At 38.2% G+C, this 24,896-nt stretch overlaps 1 protein-coding gene across 1 annotated transcript in view; it reads left to right on the top strand.

Moving 5' to 3' along the window:
- Positions 1 to 24,896, top strand: part of DMD (dystrophin) — a 1,889,362-nt gene that overhangs the window by 1,212,878 nt on the left and 651,588 nt on the right. Inside the window, exon 47 of the mRNA XM_010599731.3 lies at positions 1,267 to 1,384. Within this exon, the coding sequence (XP_010598033.2) occupies positions 1,267 to 1,384 (118 nt within the window). The remainder of the gene's footprint in view (positions 1 to 1,266; positions 1,385 to 24,896) is intronic.

The raw sequence follows: 24,896 nt of genomic DNA, 5'->3' as shown, positions 1-24,896 counted from the left end.
TGATGATTAACACCGCTACCAATAAATTAAAAGTTATTTGTTGGCTATATTCTATTTGGTACTTTTATCTAAAGCAGTATTCAGTTTAATGTTTTTTTATAATATGGAAGAATATGAATACTAACTTCTAGCCTGATGATTTCCAAACTTGCCAGATCATAAGAGTTAAGTAGACAATTTGCTAGAAATACAAATTGCCAGCCGTCCCTACTATGAGTCATTAGTTCTGGAGTGGAGCAAAGGAGCCTGGGTGACTCTTATGGTCAGGCAACTTTGAGGAGACACTAATTTAGCACATCTACATCACCTTTTCATTTTACAGATGAGGAAGCTCAGGCACGAAAAAAGTTAAATATTTCATCTCTTAGTTCACTTCTATGCTTTTTCTGTTTCTCATATATACAACTTGATTTTGACACCACACAGAATGAAATGAAAAGTATAAATAGCTTTCCTTCTCTTAAATGCATCATCATAATTTGGAATTACATCTCTACTAAACCAAAAAAAAATCAAACCCTTTGCCATCAAGTTGATTCTGACTTATATCGACCCTATAGGACAGAATAGAGATGCCCCATAGGGTTTCCAAGGAGCTGCTGGTGGATTCAAACTACCAATCTCTTGGTTAGCAGCCAAATGCTTAAGACTGCACCATCAGGGCCCCACATCTCTACTAGGGGCACTTGTACACTGGTTTAAGTAAACACAGGTTACTCTGAAATGGCTTCACGTAGCTCTTAAATGGAGCCCTGGTTGCGTAGTGGTTGAGACCTCACCTGCTAACCAAAAGGTCAGCAGTTGAAATCCACCAGCTGCTCCTTGGAAACCCTATGGGGTAGTTCTACTCTGTCCTATACCCGAAAAACCCAATGCCGTCGAGTCGATTCCGACTCATAGCGACCCTATAGGACAGAGTAGAACTGCCCTAGAGAGTTTCCAAGGAGTGCCTGGCGGATTAGGGTCATTATAAGCTGGACTCTACTCGACATCAACGGATTTTTTTATTTAAGCTCTTAAATAGTGAGGCGAATCTATAATCAAGAATTTCATTTGAAATATATTTGGAATCTAAGAATGAAACACATTACTTGTTAAATTTTTCTCTACAAGTTCTTACTCAATAGAGATTTATATCCAATAACATCTTCCTTATTTCTGAAAGCATTTTAGTTGGCTTGAAAATTGCACTTTACTTTGTATTACATATAAGAAATGCACAATGCTGGAGAACCCCAATATTAAGTTCTATATTTGTTCCTTCAGGCAACGATGCAGGATTTGGAACAGAGACGCCCCCAACTGGAAGAACTCATTACTGCTGCCCAGAATTTGAAAAACAAGACCGGCAATCAAGAGGCTAGAACAATCATAACAGATCAAAGTAAGTCTTTTCATAGGAATGTGAAACTCAAGGCAGGTGTATGAAAAGTTTCAGCATGAATATTAAGTTGATACATCCCCATCATGTTTATAAAAATAGTGTAAAAGGGTTGTCAATTATAATTATCGTACTGAGTAAGAATTTCAATCCATAATGTTCTCTCTCAATAACTGAGCTTAATTTCACCGAATAGAGGAGATACAATTTTTCCCAATTCAGGGCTTATATAGTTGCAAGGCATGGAGTGGTGGGCGTGGTGCGGCAGAACATTTGCTCCTCAGTTGCCATCTCTCTGGACCCCTCTCTGCTATTTTGATGCCCCATTGTGTAATACCAGAAATCATTATACTGTTCCTTATGTCACATCGGGGTGAGCAAGAACTTTGGGAGGCTGTATAAGGCCCATCTACCTAGATATTGTGCGTACTATTTTCTTCTTTATGCCACTCAAGAGTGACTCAGGGTGACTGTATTCGGTGTATGGGCATGTGTTTGTGGCTGAGGGAGGAGTAGGGGAAACTACTCTCCATCCTATTTCCCCCAGAGGTTCTGCCCAGGTATGAGGCCCAGGTTGCCCCTGCTATCAGATTCCCTCAGATCTTTCTGGGTTTCCTCCTTTCCCTCCACCCACCTTCCCTCCAGGTTATGGTTTGAACGGGGCTGGGCACAAGGCCCTTCCATGTGGACACACAGAAGATATCGAACTTTCTGAATTCCCCTGCAAATGCTCTAGTGGCGCAGTGATTAAGAGCTCGGCTGCTAAGCAAAAGGTCAGCAGTTTAAATCTACCAGCCGCTCTCTGAAAACCCTATGGGGCAGTTTTACTCTGTCCTATAGGATTGCTATGAGTCAAAATCAACTTGACAGTGACAAGGGTTTTTTTTTGGCGGGGGGGGGGCACCTTCCTACAACCAACGAAATCTTTTCTAGTTCAAGAGTGGGGAAACCATTCCTTTAATAATCCATTTTCCCCCAAATTGTTTGTCTTATGCTAGGACTAGCCTTTTGAAACTCAAAGTCAAGAGTATATGCTTTCTTCAGTTACATTCTGCTGCGTCACCCCTTCCCTAAGGAAATGGAGGAAGAATGCCTGGCTGCCAGTGTGTTGGGAAAGGAAAAGGGTAACAAGAATAAAAGGTTAATAACTGAAAAATATTATAAGTCACACATATTTAAAAAAATACAATAGGTTAATTCTTAGTGATAAGAAACCAATCAAACCCATTGCCACTGAGTTGCTTCTGACTCCTAGCGACCCTATAGGACAGAGTAGAACTGCCGCATATGGTTCCCAAGGAGCACACTTGATTCAAACTGCTGACCTTTTGGTCAGCAGCCGAGCTCTTAACCACTGTGCCACCAGAGCTCCAATAGCTATTTATTGCGCACCTCCTAGGTGTCAGGCACTGTGCGGGGAGGGGGGGCTATTTGTGTGTATGTATGCATGTGTGTATAATCTTTTTTAAAAACCTGTGAGCTAAATTTCATAATGCCCATTTTATAGATGAGAAAATAGGTTCTCAAAACAGTTAATCAAATTTCTCAAGCTTACAAAACAAGCAAAGAACAGAGCTTGTTGTTGGTGCCATCCAGTTGATTCCAAACTTAGAGTTTCAGAATGTAGATTTTGCAAACATCTTTTTCTGGCTAGAAAATCTGTGCTCCTTCTAGTATGTCTACCATTCCCTATCTTGTTTTGTTGTTTTTGTTAATAACCTTAATCACTAGGACTAAATACTTTTTTCAGTGTGCAATTATGAAGGTTTTGATTTACCTCCTAAAGACATTTCCTCTTTCAGTTGTAGCGATTGTTAATTAAACTAGGCCTTTCTGAATTTAGAAATTTTAGCTCTTTATTGTTGCTCAAGCAGTGAATTTAAATATGTTAATGTATTAGTTGGGTAGTACTAGCTGCTATAACAGGAGCCCTGGTGGTGTAGTGGTTAAAGAAATCTACTGTTAACCAAAACCACCAGTGACTCCATGGGAGAAAGATGGGGCAGTCTGCTTCCATAGAGAGTTACAGCCTCGGAAACCCTATAGGGTTGCTATGAGTCAGAATCAACTCAACAGCAGTGGGTTTGTTTTTGGTTTAACTGCTATAATAGTTCAGCTCCCAAATCTCAGTGGTCACTACAATAGAAGTTTACTTTTTACTCTGGTGAAGTCCAAAATAAGCCACTCTCTATGCAGTCATTCAGAGACCCAAACTCCTTCTGTCTTTTGTGTCCAGAGCATCAGGGTCCTATGCATTTAGCCTGCAGACTAGGAAAGAGTATTGCTCATGGTAATTTGTAATGAGCCAGGCCTGGAAGTTGATGCATGTAATTCTGTCCATAGTCTGTTAGCCAGAACTTGTCACATGGCTAACTGCAAAAGAAACTGGGAAATATTGTTCAGTGTTGACCCCAGGAAGAAGAGGAACAGGTTTGGTAAAAAAGCTAGTCAGTCTCTACCATAGCTAATTTGGACAAGGAAGAATACACTTAAATTCTTTGGCTCAGTATGAATTATAGAAAGTTCTTTCTATAACCAGCGATGCAAGAACAAAATTGCCTTGTAAAGACAAACATAGACTACTGTTCAATTGATACAGCAAAATGTTCACTCCGCACACTGGAACCATGAAGGTTCTCCACCAGGTTGCAACACACTGGCCCAAAAGAATGAATCTTATTAAGTGATTTTCTCAGTAAGAGACTGAATTCCCATTTCACAGTTAAGTGATCTGTTTCTTGCCCAAGAAATACAGAAATTTGGCAAAGATGTTTATGCAAGTCTGAACATACTATATAGAAAGTAATTTGTTACTTTACTAATGAAAAATAACATCTTTTTTTTCCCCAAGTGGAAAATAACACTAATTTATTTTATAGTATCCTTTCGACATTGAACATTTTCCATTATCCCTTGCAAACTTTTTTTGATATTGTATTGACTTTTTTCATGATGTAGATTAAAACTGAGTAACCGAAGGGCAGGTTTGTATCTCGCTGCTAATATTCAGTGATTTGAATAGTTCTGCTTTTCTAAGCTTTTGTCTTTTAGGAATGAATACCATTATGAATATTTGCAGCATAATAGAAAGATTCTAATCCAAATGATCTAAAAAAGCATTTTCTTGAAAGCAAGTGTCTGTTGAGACATGTCACGATGCGTATTAAGAGCCTAACCCAGAATCCCAGTTCTGAATATGCCTGGAGCCTCCGATACTGGTACCAGGATAATTCTGGCAAGATATATTTATCTAAACAATGTCATTTTCAGCCCTGCTATGCTTCAGTTTATCTCTTGATTTGAAATCCATGAAATGGGATGGAAATTCTATACTCATAAAGTTTAAATCGTGTTCAAAGTAAAATTTTTCTTAGTATAGATTTGGTTTTCAGGGAAAGGGCAGAAATAAAGTACTTGCTCATAAAATTGTATTCTCTTATTTGAAGACTTCAGTCTTCCTTTTTTTTGTTGCCCTGAAACTTCTAGAAATACTTAAAAAGAAATCAGCTAAATAAAGGGAAAATATTTAATACATGTATAATACTATATTAAAACATTTTTTTCCCTCCTTGGTAAATCTCAGTTCATAACTTTGAACAGTTGGGGAAATCTATACATAGTAACTACATTCCTTCAAGAAAAAAGTCCAGTAAAAAGCAATTCCTTTCTGCTAGTAATATCCATACTAAAACTTCAAATAATTGGGTCTGCAAAATACCAACATGTTTCTCTGTATAAAGCTATTTACATAGTATCTGTTGTTTTCAAGTAAATATATTGATCAAAATAATGTAATAATCTAAGTAAGAGAATAAATTTCATTCTAAATGTGTTCAAATGAGAAATTCTATGCTGTTTATCATGTTCAAATTATGCATTTTTGTTCAAATCTTTGGTTGCTGAATGTGTCGATCATTCCTTCTGCAAAAGGTTAGGTCAGGGGAACAAAAGTAAATATGGTAAGGATCTAAAATCGTTTTGTTGGAGCTTTCTGAAGTCTGCAAAACTCTTGTCCATGTCTATCAACTTTGGTAAAGCGTAATACCATTATATTTGGCATAGCAGTGAGGGGAATATGCAAAGAAAGAATTGCTCTCTTTTATAGCTCCGTTGGCACCGTGGTTAAGAGTTTGGCTGCTAACCAAAAGGTCGGCAGTTTGAATCCACCAGCCGCTCCTTGAAAACACTATGGGGGCAGTTCTACTCTGTACTGTAGGGTTGCTGTGAGTCAGAATCAACTCAGTGACAGTGGGTTTGGTTTTGGTTTTTTATAGCTCTGTTTATTTCACAAATAAATAATAACATTAAACATGGCTGCTCTGACATTTGTGCTTGAGAGCCATACCTCTGTAGCTTCTCCTCCCTAGCCCCTACTCCTACCGTTATAGAGCTCTATAGCACTATTAAAAACCCACTGCCATCGAGTCAATTCTGACTCATAGCGACCCTATAGGCCAGAGTAGAACTGCCCCATAAGGTTTCCAAGGAGCAGCTGGTCCTTTCACTATACCTATTCAATCTGTATGCTGAGCAAATGATCTAAGAAGCTGGACCATATGAAGAACAGGGCATGAGGACTGGAGGAAGATTCATTAACAACCTGTGTTATGCAGGTGACACAACTTTGCTTGCTGGAAGTGAAGAAGACTTGAAGCACTGATTGATGAAGATCAAAGACCACAGCCTTCAGTGTGGATTACACCTCAACATAAAGAAAACAAAAGTCCTCGCAACTGACCAATAAGCAACATCATGATAAACAGAGAAAAAGTTGAGGTTGTCAAGGATTTCATTTTACTTGGATCCACAATCCACACTCATAGAAGCAGCAGTCAAGAAATCAAAAGATGCATTGCATTGGGCAAATCTGCTGCAAAAGACCTCTTTAAAGTGTTGAAAAGCAAAGATGTCACCTTGAGGACTAAGGTTCGTCTGACCAAAGCCATGGTGTTTTCAGTCACCTCATATGCATGTGAAAGCTGGACAATGAATAAGGACAACTAAAGAAGAAGAGTTGACACCTTGATTTGTGGTGTTGGCGAAGAATATTGAATATACGATGGAATGCCAAGAGAACAAACAAATCTGTCTTGGAAGAACTACAACCAGAATGCTCCTTAGAAGCAAGGATGGCGGAACTATGTCTCACATACTTTGGACATGTTATCAGGAGGGATCAGTCCCTGGAGAAGGACCTCATGCTTGGTAAAGTACAGGACCAGTGGAAAAGAGGAAGACCTTCAAGAAGGTGGATTGACACAGTGGCTGCAACAATGGGCTCAAGCATAGCAATGATTGTGAGCACGACACAGGACCAGGCAATGTTTCGTTCTGTTGTACATAGGGTTGCTATGAGTCAGAACTGACTCGGTGGCACCTAATAACAACAACATAGCACTATTACATATAGTGGTTTTCAGGGCAATCTGCCTGGGGTGACCACTGATCAGCTTTGAGACCTTGAACAAACAACTCAAACTACCTAATCTCTTTCTTTTTCTATAAAATAGAATTAATTCTATCAGCCTCATGAGTTTGGATAATTAGTTGCGATAAACACATAGAGCACTTAAGTCAGTACCTGCCACATAGTAAGAGCTCAATGAATGTTAGCTCTTGTCATTTTCTATGGGTGGTTTGAATACTTGGCCTGAAAGCACTTAATGTGCTTTTCCATAGAAATCCAGTTATAGCACAACAATAAAGAGGAATTCAAAAGGAAAAGGCTGTTTTGGAAAATATGGAATAAGATATATAAATAAAATTAAGCAAATATTTTGAAAAGTATGTGAGAGATACTGCCAAACAAGAGAATTCTTGAAACTTATTTATTTTTAATATCCAAGGTAGATATTATTATTCCCATCTTAGAGACAGAAAACTGAGGCTCAGAGTATGAGTAATTTGCCTAAGATCCTAGCAAGGTGGCAAGTGAGGGCCTGGGATACAAACTCATGTCTGCATGATTCTAAATTTTGAGGCATGTCAAATGGAAAAGGTTGATTAGTCAAAAAATAGAAGGGCTATTTACCTGAGAACTTAAAATATTAGGACTGACCTCAGGTTGTTATAATATGCATATAATTCTTGCTGTTCCTCTTCATACTTTTGTCCTCCATGTATTTATGACTCTTAATATAGGGGTGTCTCTTACACATATCAGAAATCATCGAAAATGAAATGGAACACATGAACATTGATATCCTAGGCATTAGTGAGCCAAAATGGGCTGGTATTGGCCATTTTGAATCAGACAATCAAATGGCCTGCTATGCCAGGGATGACAACTTGAAAAGGAATGGAATTGTGTTCATCGCCAAAAAGAACATTTCAAAATCTATCCTGAAATACAACGCTGTCAGTGATAGAATAATATCCATACACCTACAAGGAAGACCAGTGAATACAACTATTATTCAAATTTACACACCAACCACTAGGGCCAAAGATGAAGAAATTGAAGATTTTTACCATCTTCTGCAGCCTAAAATTGATCAAACATGCAATCAAGTTGCATTGATAATTACTGGAGATTGGAATTTAGAAGTTGGAAACAAAGAAAAAGGACTGGGTAGTTGGAAAATGTGGCCTTGGTGATAGAAACGATGCTGGAGATCTCATGATAGGATTTTGCAAGACCAACAACTTCATTGCAAACACCTTTTTTCACTAACATAGGTGGTGACTATACACCTGGACCTTGCCAGATGGAATACACAGGAATCGAATTGACTACATCTGTGAAAAGAGACAATGGAAAAGCTCAATATCATCAGTCAGAACAAGGCCAGGGGCTGACTGCGGAACAGACCATCAATTGCTCATAAGCAAGTTCAAGTTGAAACTGAAGAAAATTAGAACAAGTCCACGAGAGTCAAAGTACAACCTTGAGTATATCCCACCTGAATTTAGAGACCATCTCAAGAATAGATTTGATGCGTTGAGCACTAATGACCAAAGGCCAGTCAAGTTGTGGAATGACATCAAAGACATCATACATGAAGAAAACAAGATGTCATTAAAAAGACAGGAAAGAAAGAAAAGAGCAAAATGGATGTCAGAAGAGACTCTGAAACTTGCTGTTCAATGTCGAATAGCTAAAGCAGAAGGAAGAAATGATGAAGTAAAAGAGCTGAACAGAAGATTTCAAAGGGTGGCTCGAGAAGACAAAGTATTGTGACATGTGCAAAGACCTGGAGATAGAAAACCAAAAAGGAAGAACATGCCCGGCATTTCTCAAGCTGAAAGAACTGAAGAAAAAATTCAAGCCTTGAGTTGCAATACTAAAGGATTCCTCAGGGAATATATGAAACGACACAGGAAGCATCAAAGGAAGATGGAAGGAATACACAGAGTCACTACACCGAAAAAGAATTGGTCAACGTTCAACCATTTCAGGAGGTAGCATATGATCAGGAGCGAATGGTACTGAAGGAAGAAATCCGAGCTGCACTGAAGGTTTTGGCAAAAAAACAAGGCTCCAGGAATTGACGAAATACCTATTGAGATTTTTCAACAAACAGATGCAGCACTAGAAGTACATGCTTGTCTATGCCAAGAAATTTGAAAGACAGCTACTTGGCCAACCGACTGGAAGAGATCCATATTTATGCCTATTCCCAACCAATGCAAAAATTATCAAACAATATCATTAATATCACACACAAGTAAAATTTTGCTGAAGATCATTCAAAAGCAACTGCAACAGCATATTGACAGGGAACTGCCAGAAATTCAAGCCGGATTCAGAAGAGGATGTGAAACCAGGGATATCATTGCTGACGTCAGATGGATCCTGGATGAAAGCAGAGAGTACCAGAAAGATATTTGCCTGTATTTTTTGACTATGCGAAGGCATTTGACTGTGTGGATCAAAATAAATTATGGACAACATTTCAAAGAATGGGAATTCCAGAACACTTAATTGTGCTCCTGAGGAACCTGCACATAGATCAAGAGGCAGTTGTTTGGACAGACCAAGGGGATATCGTGTGGTTTAAAGTCAGGAAAGGTGTGCATCAGGGTTGCATCCTTTCACCATGCCTATTCATCCAAGAAGCTGGACTATATGAAGAAGAATGGGGCATCAGGATTAGAAGAAGACTCATTAACAACCTGCGTTATGCAGATGACACAACCTGGCTTGTTGAAAGTGAAGAGGACTTGAAGCACATACTGATGAAGATCAAAGACCACAGCCTTCGGTATGAATCACACCTCAACTTGAAAGAAAACAAAAATCTTCACAACTGGACCAATAAGCAACATCATGATCAATGAAGATTCAAGTTGTCAAGGATTTCATTTTACTTGATTCCAAAATCAACGCCCATGGAAGCAGCAGTCAAGAAATCAAAAAAGGCATTGCATTAGGCAAATGTGAGGCAAAAGACCTTTTCAAAGTGTTGAAAAGCAAAGATGTCACCTTGAGGACTAAGGTGAGCCTGACCCAAGTCATGGTGTTTTCAGTCACCTCATACACATGCGAAAGCTGGACGATGAATAAGGAAGACCGAAGAAGAATTGATGCCTTTAAATTTGGTGTTGGTGAAAAGTATTGACTATACCATGGACTGCCAAAGGGCGAACAAATCTGTCTTGGAAGAAGTACAGCCAGAATGCTCCTTAGAAGCAAGAATGGCGAGACTATGTCTCACATATTTTGGACATGTTATTAGGAGGGCTCAGTCCCTGGAAAAGGACATCATGCTTGGTGAAGTGGAGGGTCAGCAAAAAAGATGAAGATCCTCAATGAGACGGATTGACACAGTGGCTGCAACAATGGGCTCAAGCATAACAAAGACCGTGAGAATGGCACAGGACCAGGAAGTTTTTCATTCTGTTGTACACAGGGTCGCTATGAGTCAGGAGCAACTCAACAGCACCTAACAAGAACAACTCTTACATATGTTGTATATATGTACAGGCTAGTGAACCCCAGTAGCTGGGTGACCTTGATGAATTGGATTTAATTATCTAAGCCACAATGCCTTCATCTAAAAAAAAAAAAAAAAAAAAGCCTGTGAGCTAGTAATAATACTTAAGCTTGTAGGGCTATTATAAAATTACAATGATGTTTCTGAAGCAAAGACCTGTCACATGCTAGATGCTCATTAAATGATGGATATTTTCCCAGTGGGATGAATTTGGTACAGAGAAATGGGAAATGCCAGGATTTGAAAGATATGGTAGCTAACTTTTATCAGCCAAACCAGAAGAGGGACATCTCAAACAGAATACTAAGTCTTGAGAGAGAGTTTTTTTCTTTTGGCATTTTTTTTTCCAGCTAAAGCTTTTTCAAACTAGTCTAGAATTCTTTGAGAAATTTGGTGACATCTTATAAATTTTAAAGAAGATGAATTCGTATTGTATAGCTTAAAGAGCTGGTATACAGGACAGTGGAAGGAAGAATGTTCTGCTGTGTAAGAATAAAAATACTCTCGCAAGATTTTTGAATTAACTGACAGTTTTATAGCAGCTTTGTCAACCCATCATACATTGCTGCAACCAAATGTATAAAATCCTTCATGGTGGAATAAAAAGGCACTGTTGTTCCTCACGTTTTTTTTACGAAATCTCTATTGCTAATGAAATGCCAGCCAATATCTTGCTCTTGGGTATGTCTAATAGAGAGTTGTTTATTTTAGAAGAAGTGGAGTCAACCATATAAATTTCCTTCTTTTGACATCTAGCACCTGCTGTCAACCTGTTATAGCTACAAGCAGCTCTCAGAATTTACATCCACTAGGATGCCGCTGGCAACCAAAGAGTTCAGTTCAACAAACATTTGACTGCTTACTCTGTGCTAGTTAATATCGGAGGTGATGCAGGGGATACAGAGAGGAATAAGATCCAGCCTTTGTCTTGAAAGAGCTCACGATCAAGCATGGGTATTTGGACAAGTATATTTGCGTAAGGTAGTCTGGAATAAGTACCTCAGTAGAGCAGTACTACAAAATGTTGAGAGAAAGCAAAAGAAGGGAAGACTGGCTCTGAATGAAGAGATCTTGGAAGGCTTTCAGGAGGAGGTTAAATTTAATGTAGCCATGAATAAGACTTTGAGAAGCAGAGGGGGCAAGAGAGGGAAGGATATTTCAGGCAAAGGTGACAGGAGAATACATAATTAGACTTATGTTTACAGTGGTATGATGGATGAATTTGTAGGGGTGCGAGCGAGTGTGCGTGTATTTTTGTGGTTGAGGATAAAGGGAGTAAATGGAGAATAGTTAAGAGGCAAGAAAGTCGAAGCTAGAGCAGTGGCAGCAAGGTGAAAAGAAAGAACAGAAATTGAGGTATACAAAGGAGCTAGAACTGACAGAATTTTGACATTGATTGGATGTTTGGATTTAAAGATCAAAGAGAGGGTATGCCTCTAAGATTTTGAGACTGAATTCTTTGAAAAATCGAAATGTCATAGCCAGAGATAAACTCAGGAAAAACACACACTGAAGACCGAGTTTACAGACGTTTCGCTATATTTAGTTTTCTGTATCTTTTGCTGTACAACCTATCTAATAATAATATGTTTCTTCCTGGTTGTTAGTGATACTTTGAATACAATAAAGATGTGAGGAAACACTTTAGTTGTGATAGTTAGGAATCTTTGTGTTATCTAGATCTGTTTTCTGACTTAACCCTCTGTATATCAGGAAATATAGTCATTGCCATTTGCCAACTAGGCCTAATCATCTTACTTTTTACATTTTAAGTTATTTTACAAATATTTTACAGACGTAAAAATAAAGACATAATGAAAAACAACTTTATTTGAAATTTAGTAAGAATTTAAATACAACTAATGGACCACAACTACCACGGCCTCCACCAGACTAAGTCCAGTACAACTAGACCCTGCCCAGCTACTACCACTGACTGCTCTGACAGGAATCACAATAGAAGGTCCCAGACAGAGCTGGAGAAAAATGTAGAACAAAATTCAAACTCACAAAAAGAAAGACCAGACTTACTTGTCTGACAGAGACTGGAGAAACCCTAAGAGTATGGCCTTCGGACACCCTTTCAGCTCAGTGAAGTCATTCCTGAGGATCACCCTTCAGCCAAAAACTGGACAGGCCCATAAAACAAAACGAAACTAAAGGGGCACACCAGCCCAGGGGCAAGGACTAGAAGGCAGGAGGGGACAGGAAAGCTGGTAATAGGGAACCCAAAGTTGAAAAGGGAGAGTGTGGATATGTCATGGGGTTGTTAACCAATGTCATAAAACAATATGTGTACTAACCATTTAATGAGAAACTTGTTTGTTCTGTAAACCCTCATCTAAAGTACAACTAAAGAAAAAAGGAATTTAAACATAAGAAAACCTCTTTGCAGCAAATAAATGTTGGTATGCAAATATCATGAATGATTGAAGAATACCCTCCCACATCCCATAGCAAAATATTTTGTGATGAAGTCCTTCCTGTTGAATAGCTAACTGGGTTAAAATGCCGTGTTTATTTTCTGTCGTTAGAAGTATATTATTCGCTCATTGATCCTTGAGTTTGAGAAAATTCACCTAGGTTATCATCATCCGAAGTCTTAAAGTCTAAATTTCATTTATGCAATCAATTTCACCATCATCATTAGAGTCTAGGATGCTGCTTTCCGTCTATTTTCATCCACCCTCTAATGTGTCTAATAATTGTGAACTGTCTTCCTCTGGCAATTTTCTTCTCTTTGCCATTATGGAAGAAAAATGAAAAATTCTAAGTTTTCAACTGCGATCAATGAAAGCTAAAAGCAGTCACCAAATATGTGTCTCCAGCCTTCCTTTATACCTCCTTGAATGAAGATGCAATATCGTGGCAATGTAATAAGAAAACTGAAGGATGAAGATTTATTTTAATATTGCATCATCCTTTTTAAGTGGTTCCATCATTATTCCATTTACATGTAATTTTAGTCATTTTAGCATACTTAGGAATAATTATAAAATAGTAAAATGTTTCAAGATTAGGAAACATATGATCACTAAGAGCCCACAATGTATCTTAGACTTATAAAATGGTTCAATAGACTCATACGATAATTTAAAAATAAAACGACTTTTAGTCTATTCAAAAAATAAGTAAAACTTTTTACTTTTTCGTAGACCTCAAGGGAAGAACAACAGTCACAAAGTATCAGTTTTTACAAGGACTTCTCAAAAAAAGACAAAAACCTAAAAAATTAATTGGGGTCGATTGGACCCTGATGATATTACCAGGGTTAAACAAAACATTACTTGCTCAATACTACTACAAAACATGAGTATCACTACACGTGTGTTATTATTATAGGTCTTTTTCTTCTAGTAACATTTGCTGGGGGTACCCATTGCTGTTGAGTTGATTCCAACTAGTAGCGACCCTATAGGACAGAGTAGAATTGCCCCACAGAGTTTCCAAAGAGCATCTGTTGGATTCAAACTGCCCACCTTTTTGTTAGCAGCCGTAGCACTTAAGTACTACGCCACCAGGCTTTCCTTGCCAGGGGTAGTGAGGTTTATAATAAAAAAAATATATATATTTTTTTAGGTTTATAATACCATGTGTTTTTTCACATGTAAATTTCATGAGTTTTAAAATTTTCATTAGTCAAGTTTTTATAGGGCACCTGGAAATATGCATTAAGCAGTAAAAGTGCTCTTTAATATCCTAATGAGTTTCAGAGCTCCATCAGAGTAATTAAAAACCCAGTGCCGTCAAGTCGATTCCGACTCATAGCGACCCTATAGGACAGAGTAGAGCTGCCCCATAGAGTTTCCAAGGAGCGCCTGGTGGATTCGAACTGCCGACCCTTTGTTTAGCAGCCGTAACACTTAAACACTACGCCACCAGGGTTTCCGATCAGAGTAATTATAACCTGTATATAAAAAGCTGTACCTATAAAAGGCAAGCAAGTTTTTATGTTTTTATTTTCCGTAAGTTGTGCTAAATTTGCACTAAACATCTATCATGAAATAATTCTGTCGTATCTCATTTTTAATTCTAAAAGAAGATGAATATCAAAATATATCTGAATAGGATGTGAAATCCAAATTAACTGTCATGATTACATTTAATTATTAATTGTTCAAGTGAGTGTGTAACAGAAAAATAAATGTATTTTATTTAAATTGATGTAGTTACAATTATGAACACAAATAGTGTTTTCTACTACTTGCTTATTTTTCATTATGTTTCTTTTTAAGGGGAAAGATTTGGGCTGACAAATGTTCTAGTCATCCACTTTAAAAATTAAACAAAATGAATATAACTGTTAAATAAATAAACCAATTAATGAAAATGATTTTTCTTTTTATATACTAGAATAAAGATGCTGATGAATAAATATACAGAATCCCAAAGTCAGATGGTAAGACAAATACAAAACAGAAAAAGATGTGTCAGTGACGGAAATTCCAGATATTCATAGGCTAACATTTTTATCTCATGGCTTAACGAGGCGTTGCAAATAAAGACCTAAATTTCTGATACAATTTGGTACCCGTGGACATAAGTAGGGATACTGCTCTCTGGCCAGGGTCCCTGAGTGATACAAACAATGAAACACTCAACAACTAGGCAAAAAGTTGGCAGTTCGAACCCATCCAGAGACACCTCAGAAGACAGACCTGGTGATCTGCTTCCAGAAGGAAGGTCACAACTTTGAAATCCCTATGGAATTATTCTACTCTGCACACATGAGGTCACCATGAGTCAGAATATACTTGACAGCAACTAACAGTAAGTCCCTGGTCACGCCACGCAGCTTGAATGATGCTAAGCTAAGGGTTTGATAAGTCCCATGGACTGCTACTAGAAGATGCTCCCACTTTACCCTGCTGTTTAAAAATTATAGGGATGGTTATTTTGGATTCAGCACTTCTTTATCAAAATTTCGTCATTCGTAATTTGAAGCAACATAACATTGTCTGCCACTAGTCTTTATAGGGTCGCTATGAGTCGGAACAGACTCAACAGCAATGGGTTTTGTTTTTGGTTTTAGTCTTTATTCTGTGGTACCTGTCTTAAAGGAAGCATTTGAAAAATGAACTAGAAGGATTAATAAATAGATTGTGACCTTTCTACTTGCAAAAGAATGAGCTGGGCTCATTCAACTTTAGTCAAGAAAAGAGGTTCGGATACTATCCTATTGCCGGAAACAATTGCCCCAAAACTTGGTGCCTTAAAACAGAACTAAAAATTTATTATCTCTCACAGTTTCTGTAGGTCAGGAATTCATAAGTGGCTTGGTCGGGTGGTTCTGTCTTTGGATCTTTCATGAGGTTGCAATCAGATATTGACTGGGGCTGCAGTCATCTAAAACCTTGACTGTGGCTGGCTCACGTGGTTGGTGAGTTGATGCTGGCAAGTTGGCTGTTCTCCATGGGACAGCTTCAATATCTCCATGACATAGTGGTTGGCTTCCCCCAGAATGAGCCCGAGTCCAAGGAAGAAGCCGCAATGCATCTTATGACCTTGTTGTTGTTAGGTGCCATCGAGTCAGTTCTGACTCATAGCAACCCTATGCACAACAGAATGAAACACTGCCCGGTCCTGCGCCATCCTTACAATCGCTGTTATGCCTGAGCTCATTGTTGCAGCCAATGTGTCAATCCACCTCGTTCAGGGTCTTTCTCTTTTCTGCTGACCCTGTACTCTGCCAAGCATGATGTCCTTCTCCAGGGACTGATCCCTCCTGACAACATGTCCAAAGTATGTAAGATGCAGTCTCGCCATCCTTGCTTCTGAGGAGCATTCTGATTGTACTTCTTCTAAGACAGATTTGTTTGTTCTTTGGCAGTCCATGGTATATTCAATATTCTTCGCCAACACCACAATTCAAAGGCATCAACTCTTCTTCGGTCTTCCTTATTCATTGTTCAGCTTTCACATGCATATGATGCAATTGAAAATACCATGGCTTGGGTCAGGTGCACCTTAGTCTTCAGGGTGACATCTTTGCTCTTCAACACTTTGAAGAGGTCCTTTGCAGCAGATTTGCACAATGTCTTATGACCTAGCTTCAGAATTCACACACTGTCACTTCTGTAGTAATATATTGGTCAACAGGTCAGCCCTGATTCAATGAAGTGAAGGGGGGAAAGGTTACACAAAGGCATGAATATCAGGAGGTGAGGATTATTGGGGACCACTTTGGAGCTCACTAAAACAGGATTCATGAAGCCTTCTAATGAAGGTTTTCTGAAATATGACCCCATGTTACCTTGACTGTGTCCATCAAACACCCTAGCAAAAGTCAGTGATGCTTTCCCCCTGAAAGTGGCAAAGTGGCAGACCACCAATGCTTGCCCTTTATCCTGCATGTGCAAATACACATGGAAAGGAACAAAAACCCATGAAGATTTTTTTTCTTTAGCTGTTGGGTGTGTTGATCATTATGCCAGGTCCACTCAGCCTGGATCCATGTGGAAATATGGGTAATAGAAAAAAAAACTCTTGAGTTTTGGAGGTCTAAAAGAAAGCCATGGGCAGCTAATAGTTGGTTATAGGATGACGGCAACGATGATGACAGCACTAATGATTATTACTTTTGTGTTAGTGAAACAAACACACAAGAATGTCTTTCCTCCAAGCCAATGAACCTCTTGCATGGCCATCACCTGTCTATCAGTGAAGGCCTATATGTTGCTATGATGCAGAGCAAGTTTCAGTGGAGCTTCCAGACTAAGACAGGGTCGGAAGAAAGGCCTGGCAATCTACTTCCAGAAATCAGCCAATGAAAACTCTGTGGATCACAACAGTCCAAAATGCAACTGATCATAGGGATGATGCAGGACTGGACAGCATTTTATCTCATTGTGCCTGGAGTCACCATGAGTTGGGGGCTGACTCAATAACAACTAGCAACAACAACAACAAAAGCACTGAATCTAAAATGAAAAGACTTGGTTTACTTTCATGCTGTGCCCTGTATTGATGGTGAGACTCTTGGCAAATTATTTAATTTAATGCTTTGTTTTCTCCTCTGTAAAACTGGGCTCCTTACACTTCCCATACCAGATTGCTGTGAGGATTAAATGTAACAACATATGGAAAAGCCCTTTTCAAACAGCAAATCACAACACAAATATTAGTTATTCTCATCATTGAGAGCTCCATTAGGCCCTGCTATACAGGTCAGAGTCTATGCTACCCGGGGACTTATTCTTTAAATCTAAGATAAAGCAAAAAATATTTATGGAGAATCTTCTATTTTCAGGGTTTCCAGGTACTGCATAGTCTGTCTTATTACCACCTGCAAGTCTAACCCAAATTTGTAGGACTGAAGCTATTGGGAAGTTCCTACAAATCTGTAGGGCACAGATAGAAATAGTAAACCTGACCAATGGAATCATATATTTCTCTTTCATAGCAGAAACCATGGAACTCTTGCTCTGTGCCACAGCTGGGTTTCAGAAACACATAAAACTGGTGGAGAGAAGGAAAGGCAAGGTGTCATATACCAGTCTGATTCACTTGCTATCATAAAAATATGCACTAAACAACAGAATGTTTGAAAAGATAAAATTGAGTCCCAAGTGCACCGAGTAAGAATGAGGGGAAAATACCTTTCTCTGTAATTAAACAGAAAACTATGCCATGAATTGATAAAGTCCAGTCAACCTGAAAATGTGAACATCAAGTGTAATTGTGCAGAAAGATAAGGTAATATGAACAACATAGGAATATACGGGCTTGGGTTGGCCTTTCAAGACAATAGCACTTTACTTATTCCTTGTTAACGATTTGGTTTAGCCTTATCCATTGTAGGAACTACTAAAAGGGGAAGGCACAATCCTTCTGGACTATAAAATGGGAAATTGTCTCAGTTATTACAGGGACTTGTAAATTGCCCAGAATTTTAGGACAGCAGGTTATGTGTCTCTCAGTGTTAGGTACCGTGCCAAACATACTTTAAGACACATAGGAATAAATAGAATGGGATCAATTTTTTCTCTGAGCATCTGGCAGGGTACCCAAAATGCCTAAGTTTCCCCTCAGCAGCTAAGTGTTTCGGTAACTGAAAATGTGTCCCAGAGAACCCCAGAATATGAAACATTTCATATAACTTAAAGTTATCAAAATTTTCACTGAATTTATGGGGCTGGCAAAATTAAATTTTATTCTGATTCTCAAAATCTCATCTTATAAAATAACTATAATAATAATACTTCATGTTTGTGCTGTACTTTACATGCATTGGACAAATAAGTCTTATACATGTATAAGTCAATTTGTTTTCCACATCGGCACCTAAGGTAGATATTATCCTAATTAAATAAATGAGGGAACCAAAGATACTAAAACCTTGCTAAGGTCACATAGTTAGCAAATGATAGAGCTAGGATTTAACCCAAGTCTTCTAACTCTGGAGCCCTGGTACCATAGTGGTTAAGAGCTCAGCTGCTAACCAAAATGTTGGCAGTTCGAATCCACCAGCCGGTCCTTGGAAACCCTATGGGGCAGTTCTACTCTGTCCTATAGGGTCACTATGAGTCTGAATGGATTCAATGAACATTGATTTGGTTTTTAGTTTTCTTCTAATTCTAAAAATGGGTATTAGGTGAGCATTCTTTCCCCAAACCTATGCTGAAAGACTACATTTTGAGATTCAGCTATTGCAAGTTTAAATATATATATTTATATGCATACTAATATTCTTAGTCATGCATGTATGTATTTATATTTAAATTTTATATACACCATTGGCAGTTCATTTCAATTAAATTAAAATATATTGGCTCCTTATTGAATCAAGAAACTTAAAGATTCTTGGAAGGATTAATTCCGATCCCTTTAAGCAAAGTCACATTTAAACGATCTTGGAACAATAAGAAGCTAACATATGTTTAAAACAAAACAAAACAAAAAAACCTCCAGAAGGAGACTCTCACTGATAGTTTAGATGGAAATGGAGTGGAGGCGTATCTTTCTTGCGTTGCCACATTTGTAAATTACCAAATGCCAGAGGTTAGGAATTCCAAGCTATTTTTGTCTCTCTGATGGCATTCTCCACTTTGTATATGTTTTATGTCCCTGACTGAAATATAAGCTTCAAACTGTAACTCCTTTATACTTGATTTCCTTCGATTCTAACATTTTGTTTAGAAAATAACAGACACACCATAAACACCTAACGGTTGAATGAACTAACAGGGTAGCCAGCAGCCAGCGAATGACTGCAAGCTGCCGCCATCACCTGCATCACCTCGAATCACCATTAGAAGCAATTAGCCCGAAGAGATTAACACAGTCTACTGCTTAAAAACAAACAAAAATCAAATAAAAAAAACCCAAATCAAACAGATGCAGACTTTCGAATGGTAACTGGGTTTTTCCAATCTTAAGGAATTGAGAGCGTTTTTTGTTTTTTTATTTTTAATTGCAAGCCCTTGTAAACATAAAACATAGCAGATTTTAAAAACACCTTCCTCCAATTCCAGTTGATAAACCTCATCCTAGCAGAAAATGTACTATTACTAGGCCATTTGAAACGTTCTTCGGATCACTCTCAGAGGTCCTGCTAATGTGAGCATCCTGGCAATGAGATGTAAATAGAGAGCCCTTAATTTCGAAAGGCAAAAATTCCTTTCCCTCTCCTCCCCCCAATCTGGAAAGTAGAAATGTGGATTAGAATTCTCTTTATTTGTTTTTAATAAAAATTTCTTTTTCTTTTCATCATGATGTCTCTTGAGAGGGTTCAGAGAACTCAATTCAGAAAAAAAAAAATAACTGAAGACCAAAAAAGGAATGTGAATTTGTATTATATAAAGAAAACCGTGTATGACTAAGTAGGCTGTTGTCCCTAGAGGAGGGAGAATAAATATCAATGTGTGGAAGCCAGCAAGATGTTCTGTGGCCATTAAAAACGTTGCATTCACTGGCTTTACACTTCATTAGCTAGGTAATGAGTTTTACATATTTTAAGACTTAGAACAACCAGATACTTTACATCACTCTGTACCAAAACATGGGATAGGCATGTCAGGGTTGTTTTATTCTAACAGTGCTAATAATAATTTGCTTATGTTTTGATTAAATGGTATCATTTCATTATTTTTGTCTCCTGATCCTAAATATATATGCCAACAATCTGCACGGCTATTCAGAACAGGTTAACTTAAAATATGTTTTTGGCTTAGAGATTATGTAATGGATCTTTATCATGAATAGGTGACAGATACCTAACTCCAAATACTGTTCTCTGAAATATCTGGTGTATATAACTGCCAAGTTCGGGTCAAAATTGTTGAATAGAATACCAAATTGTTGTTTTAACCAAAATTGGCATCCTTAAGGAATTCACATACAGAGGCTCTTAAGAGAATGACATAACGCTAATTTGAAACTAAAATTAATAAAATTTTTATTCTGTTATGGTTTGCTGAAGGTATTCATTTCATTAAAAATTCGATTCTTCAGTTTTAGAATATACTATGCTAATAGCGCTCCTCGGAAACTCTATGGGGCAGTTCTACTCTGTCCTATAGGGTCGCTATGAGTTGGAATCGAGCAAAAGGACATTAAATTATATGTAATTTAATCACAAATATAATAAATCTTTCAATATGTTAGATAGTAAATATTCCAAGTTTTTCTCTTATATAGATAAGTTAGCAACTTAAGGATAGGCATCATCCCTTAAAGTACCTAGATTAAGAATAGGACCTAGAAAACAATCCTTAAGTGCTGACTAAATATATTTTTACCTCCAAGCTTATGCAAGCGTATTAAACATAGTTTGACCCTCCAGTAAGAGAAATTGAACTGATGAGACCAGAGACTTTCTTTTATAAATGTGTAAGTGTGCACATATTTAATAAGGACCTAATTCACACAAACAAAGCAATCTTAAGTGAGAGAATATTTTACTGGTTTCCCCAAAGCTGTGGCTGAATTATATTTTAAACTTGACCAGACAGTTTTTGTTAACATTTAAATTACGTAAAGGACAGATACAAGTTTAAAGTATTTAAATGCTCATTCACACATCTATTCATCAGATGTTGATTAAGTACTTAAACTGTGCAAGGTATTGGGCTAGCATGTAGTATTCTCCACTAAGCTGTTTATTATTAAGCAGAAGTAAACTTATTACAGTGTTAGGTAGGGTATATATGCAATTCAGGAAATATAAACAATATTTTATATATGTATATATAAACAACTTAGGGGTTTATGATACATGTTTTCATGTATACATTCATCTGTCCATTTATTCATCATTCATTACTATAATAATAAGTATTTAGTGACCATTAGGGGAGGGGTATATGAAAGTAAATAAAATATGAGTACTTTTGTAAATGAATTGATTATATGGTAGGGAAACAGATGTGCACAGACAGTAATTTTTATACAAAACAATGCTAGGTACAAACAAAGTAGAAGTGTAAAGGAGAAAGAAGCTTGGCAGCTTGAGGGCAGAGATTGTGTTTGTTTTGTTCCTTCATAGATTTCCCAGAACTTAGGCCAGTGCTTGGCACAAAGTTGGTTCACGAGAGTTTACGTTGATCCTCTACTTAAGTAATCATGAAAAGTATCATGGAAGAAGTGAAACTGAAGCTGGACCTTAAAGCCCCCACGTGTCTGTCACTTTGTCGTACTGTGGGGGCTTGTGTGTTGCTGTGATGCTGGAAGCTATGCCACTGGTATTCAGATACCAGCAGGGTCACCCACGGAGGACAGGTTTCAGCTGAGCTTCCAGATTAAGACAGACTAGGAAGAAGGACCCGGCAGTCTACTTCTGAAAAGCATTAGCCAGTGAAAACCTTATGAATAGCAGCAGAACATTGTCTGATATAGTGCTGGAAGATGAGCCCCCCAGCTTGCAAGGCACTCAAAAGATGACTGGGGAAGAGCTGCCTCCTCAAAGTAGAGTCGACCTTAATGACGTGGATGGAGTAAAGCTTTTGGGACCTTCATTTGCTGATGTGGCACAACTCAAAATGAGAAGAAACAGCTTCAGACATCCATTAATAAGCAGAACTTGAAATGTACAAAGTATGAATCTAGGAAAATTGGAAATCATCAAAAATGAAATGGAACGCATAGACATCGATATCCTAGGCATTAGTGAGCTGAAATGGACTGGTATTGGCCATTTTGAATCCGACAATCATATAGTTTACTATGCTGGGAATCACAGCTCGAAGAGGAATGGTGCTGCATTCATCTTCAAAAAGAATATTTCAAGATCTATCCTGAAGTACAATGCTGTCAGTGACAGGATAATATCCAACGACTACAAGGAAGACCAGTTAATACGACTATTATTCCAATTTACACACCAACCACTAGGGCCAAAGATGAAAAAATAGAAGATTTTTATCAGCTGCTACAGTCTGAAATTGATCGAACATGCAATCAAGATGCATTGATAATTACTGGCGATTGGAATGCAAAAGTTGGAAACAAAGAAGAAAGATCAGTAGTTGGAAAATATGGCCTTGGTGATAGAAACAATGCCAGAGATCGAATGATAGAATTTTGCAAGACCAATGACTTCTTCATTGCAAATACCTTCTTTCACCAACATAAATGGTGACTGTACACACGGACCTCGCCACATGGAACACACAGAAATCAAATTGACTACATCTGTGGAAAGAGACGATGGAAAAGCTCAATATCATCAGTCAGAACAAGGCCAGAGGCCGACTGTGGAACAGACCATCAGTTGCTCATATGCAAGTTCAAGCTGAAACTGAAGAAAATCAGAGCAAGCCCATGAGAGCCAAAATACGACCTTGAGTATACACCACCTGAATTTAGAGACCATCTCAAGAATAGATTTGACGCATTGAAAACTAGTGACCAGAGACCAGACGAGTTGTGGAATGACATCAAGGACATGATCCATGAAGAAAGCAAGAGGTCACTGAAAAGAAAGAAAAGACCAAGGTGGATGTCAGAGGAGACTCTGAAACTTGCTGTTGAGGAAGAATTGATGAAGTAAAAGAACTGAACAGAAGATTTCAAAGGGTGGCTCGAGAAGACAAAATAAAGTATTATAATGACATGTGCAAAGAGCTGGAGATGGAAAACCAAAAGGGAAGAACATGCTCAGTGTTTCTCGAGCTGAAAGAACTGAAGAAAAAATTCAAGCCTCGAGTTGCAATAGTGAAGGATTCCATGGGGAAAATATTAAATGATGCAGGAAGCATCAAAAGAAGATGGAAGGAATACACAGAGTCATTATACCAAAAAGAATTAGTCGATATTCAACCATTTCAAGAGGCGGCAAATGATCAGGAACCGATGGTACTGAAGGAAGAAGTCCAAGCTGCTCTGAAGGCACTGGTGAAAAACAAGGCTCCAGGAATTGATGGACTATCAATTGAGATGTTTCAACAAGCAGATGCAGCACTAGAGTTGCTCACTCATCTATGCCAAGAAATATGGAAGACAGCTTCCTGGCCAACTGACTGGAAGAGATCCATATTTATGCCTATTCCCAAGAAAGGTGATCCAACCAAATGTGGAAGTTATAGAAAAATATCGTTAATATCACACACAAGCAAAATTTTACTGAAGATCATTCAAAACGGCTGCAGGGACAGGGAACTGCCAGAAATTCAGGCCGGTTTCAGAAGAGGACGTGGAACAAGGGTTATCATTGCTGATGTCAGATGGATCCTGGCTGAAAGCAGAGAATACCAGAAGGATGTTTACTTGTATTTTATTGATTATGCAAAGGCATTCGACTGTGTGTATCATAACAAACTATGGATAACACTGCAAAGAATGGGAATTCCAGAGCACTTAATTGTGCTCATGAGGAACCTTTACATGAATCAAGAGGCAGCTGTTCAGACAGAACAAGGGGATACTGATTGGTTTAAAGTCAGGAAAGGTGTGCGTCAGGGTTGTATTCTTTCAGCATACCTATTTAATCTGTATGCTGAGCAAATAATATGAGAAGCTGGACTATATGAAGAAGAACGGGGCATCAAGATTGGAGGAAGACTCGTTAGCAACCTGCCTTTTGCAGATGACACAACCTTGATTGCTGAAAGTGAAGAGGACTTGAAGTACTTACTAATGAAGATCAAAGACCACAGTCTTCAGTATGGACTACACCTCAACATCAAGAAAACAAAAATCCTCACAACTGGAGCAATGAGCAACATCATGATAAATGGAGAAAAGATTGAAGTTGTCAAGGATTTCATTTTACTTGGATCCACAATCAACAGCCATGGAAGCAGCAGTTAAGACATCAAAAGATGCATTGCATTGGGCAAATCTGCTGGCAAGGACCTCTTCAAAGTGTTGAAGAGCAAAGATGTCACCCTGAAGACTAAGATGCGCCTGACCCAAGGCATGGTATTTTCAATGGCATCATAACCATGTGAAAGCTGGACAATGAATAAGGAAGACTGAAAAAGAGTTGAACCCTTTGAATTGTGGTGTTGGTGAGGAATATTGAATATACCATGGACTGCCAAAAGAACGAACAAATCTGTCTTGGAAGAAGTACAACCAGAATGCTCCTTAGAAGGAAGGATGGTGAGACTGCGTCTTACATACTTTGGACATGTTGTCAG

This window comes from Loxodonta africana, chromosome X, assembly GCF_030014295.1.
Source record: "Loxodonta africana isolate mLoxAfr1 chromosome X, mLoxAfr1.hap2, whole genome shotgun sequence".
Classification (NCBI taxonomy): domain Eukaryota; kingdom Metazoa; phylum Chordata; class Mammalia; order Proboscidea; family Elephantidae; genus Loxodonta; species Loxodonta africana.
Note: the sequence above shows the minus strand (reverse complement) of the source record. Positions and strands in the feature narration are given on the sequence as shown.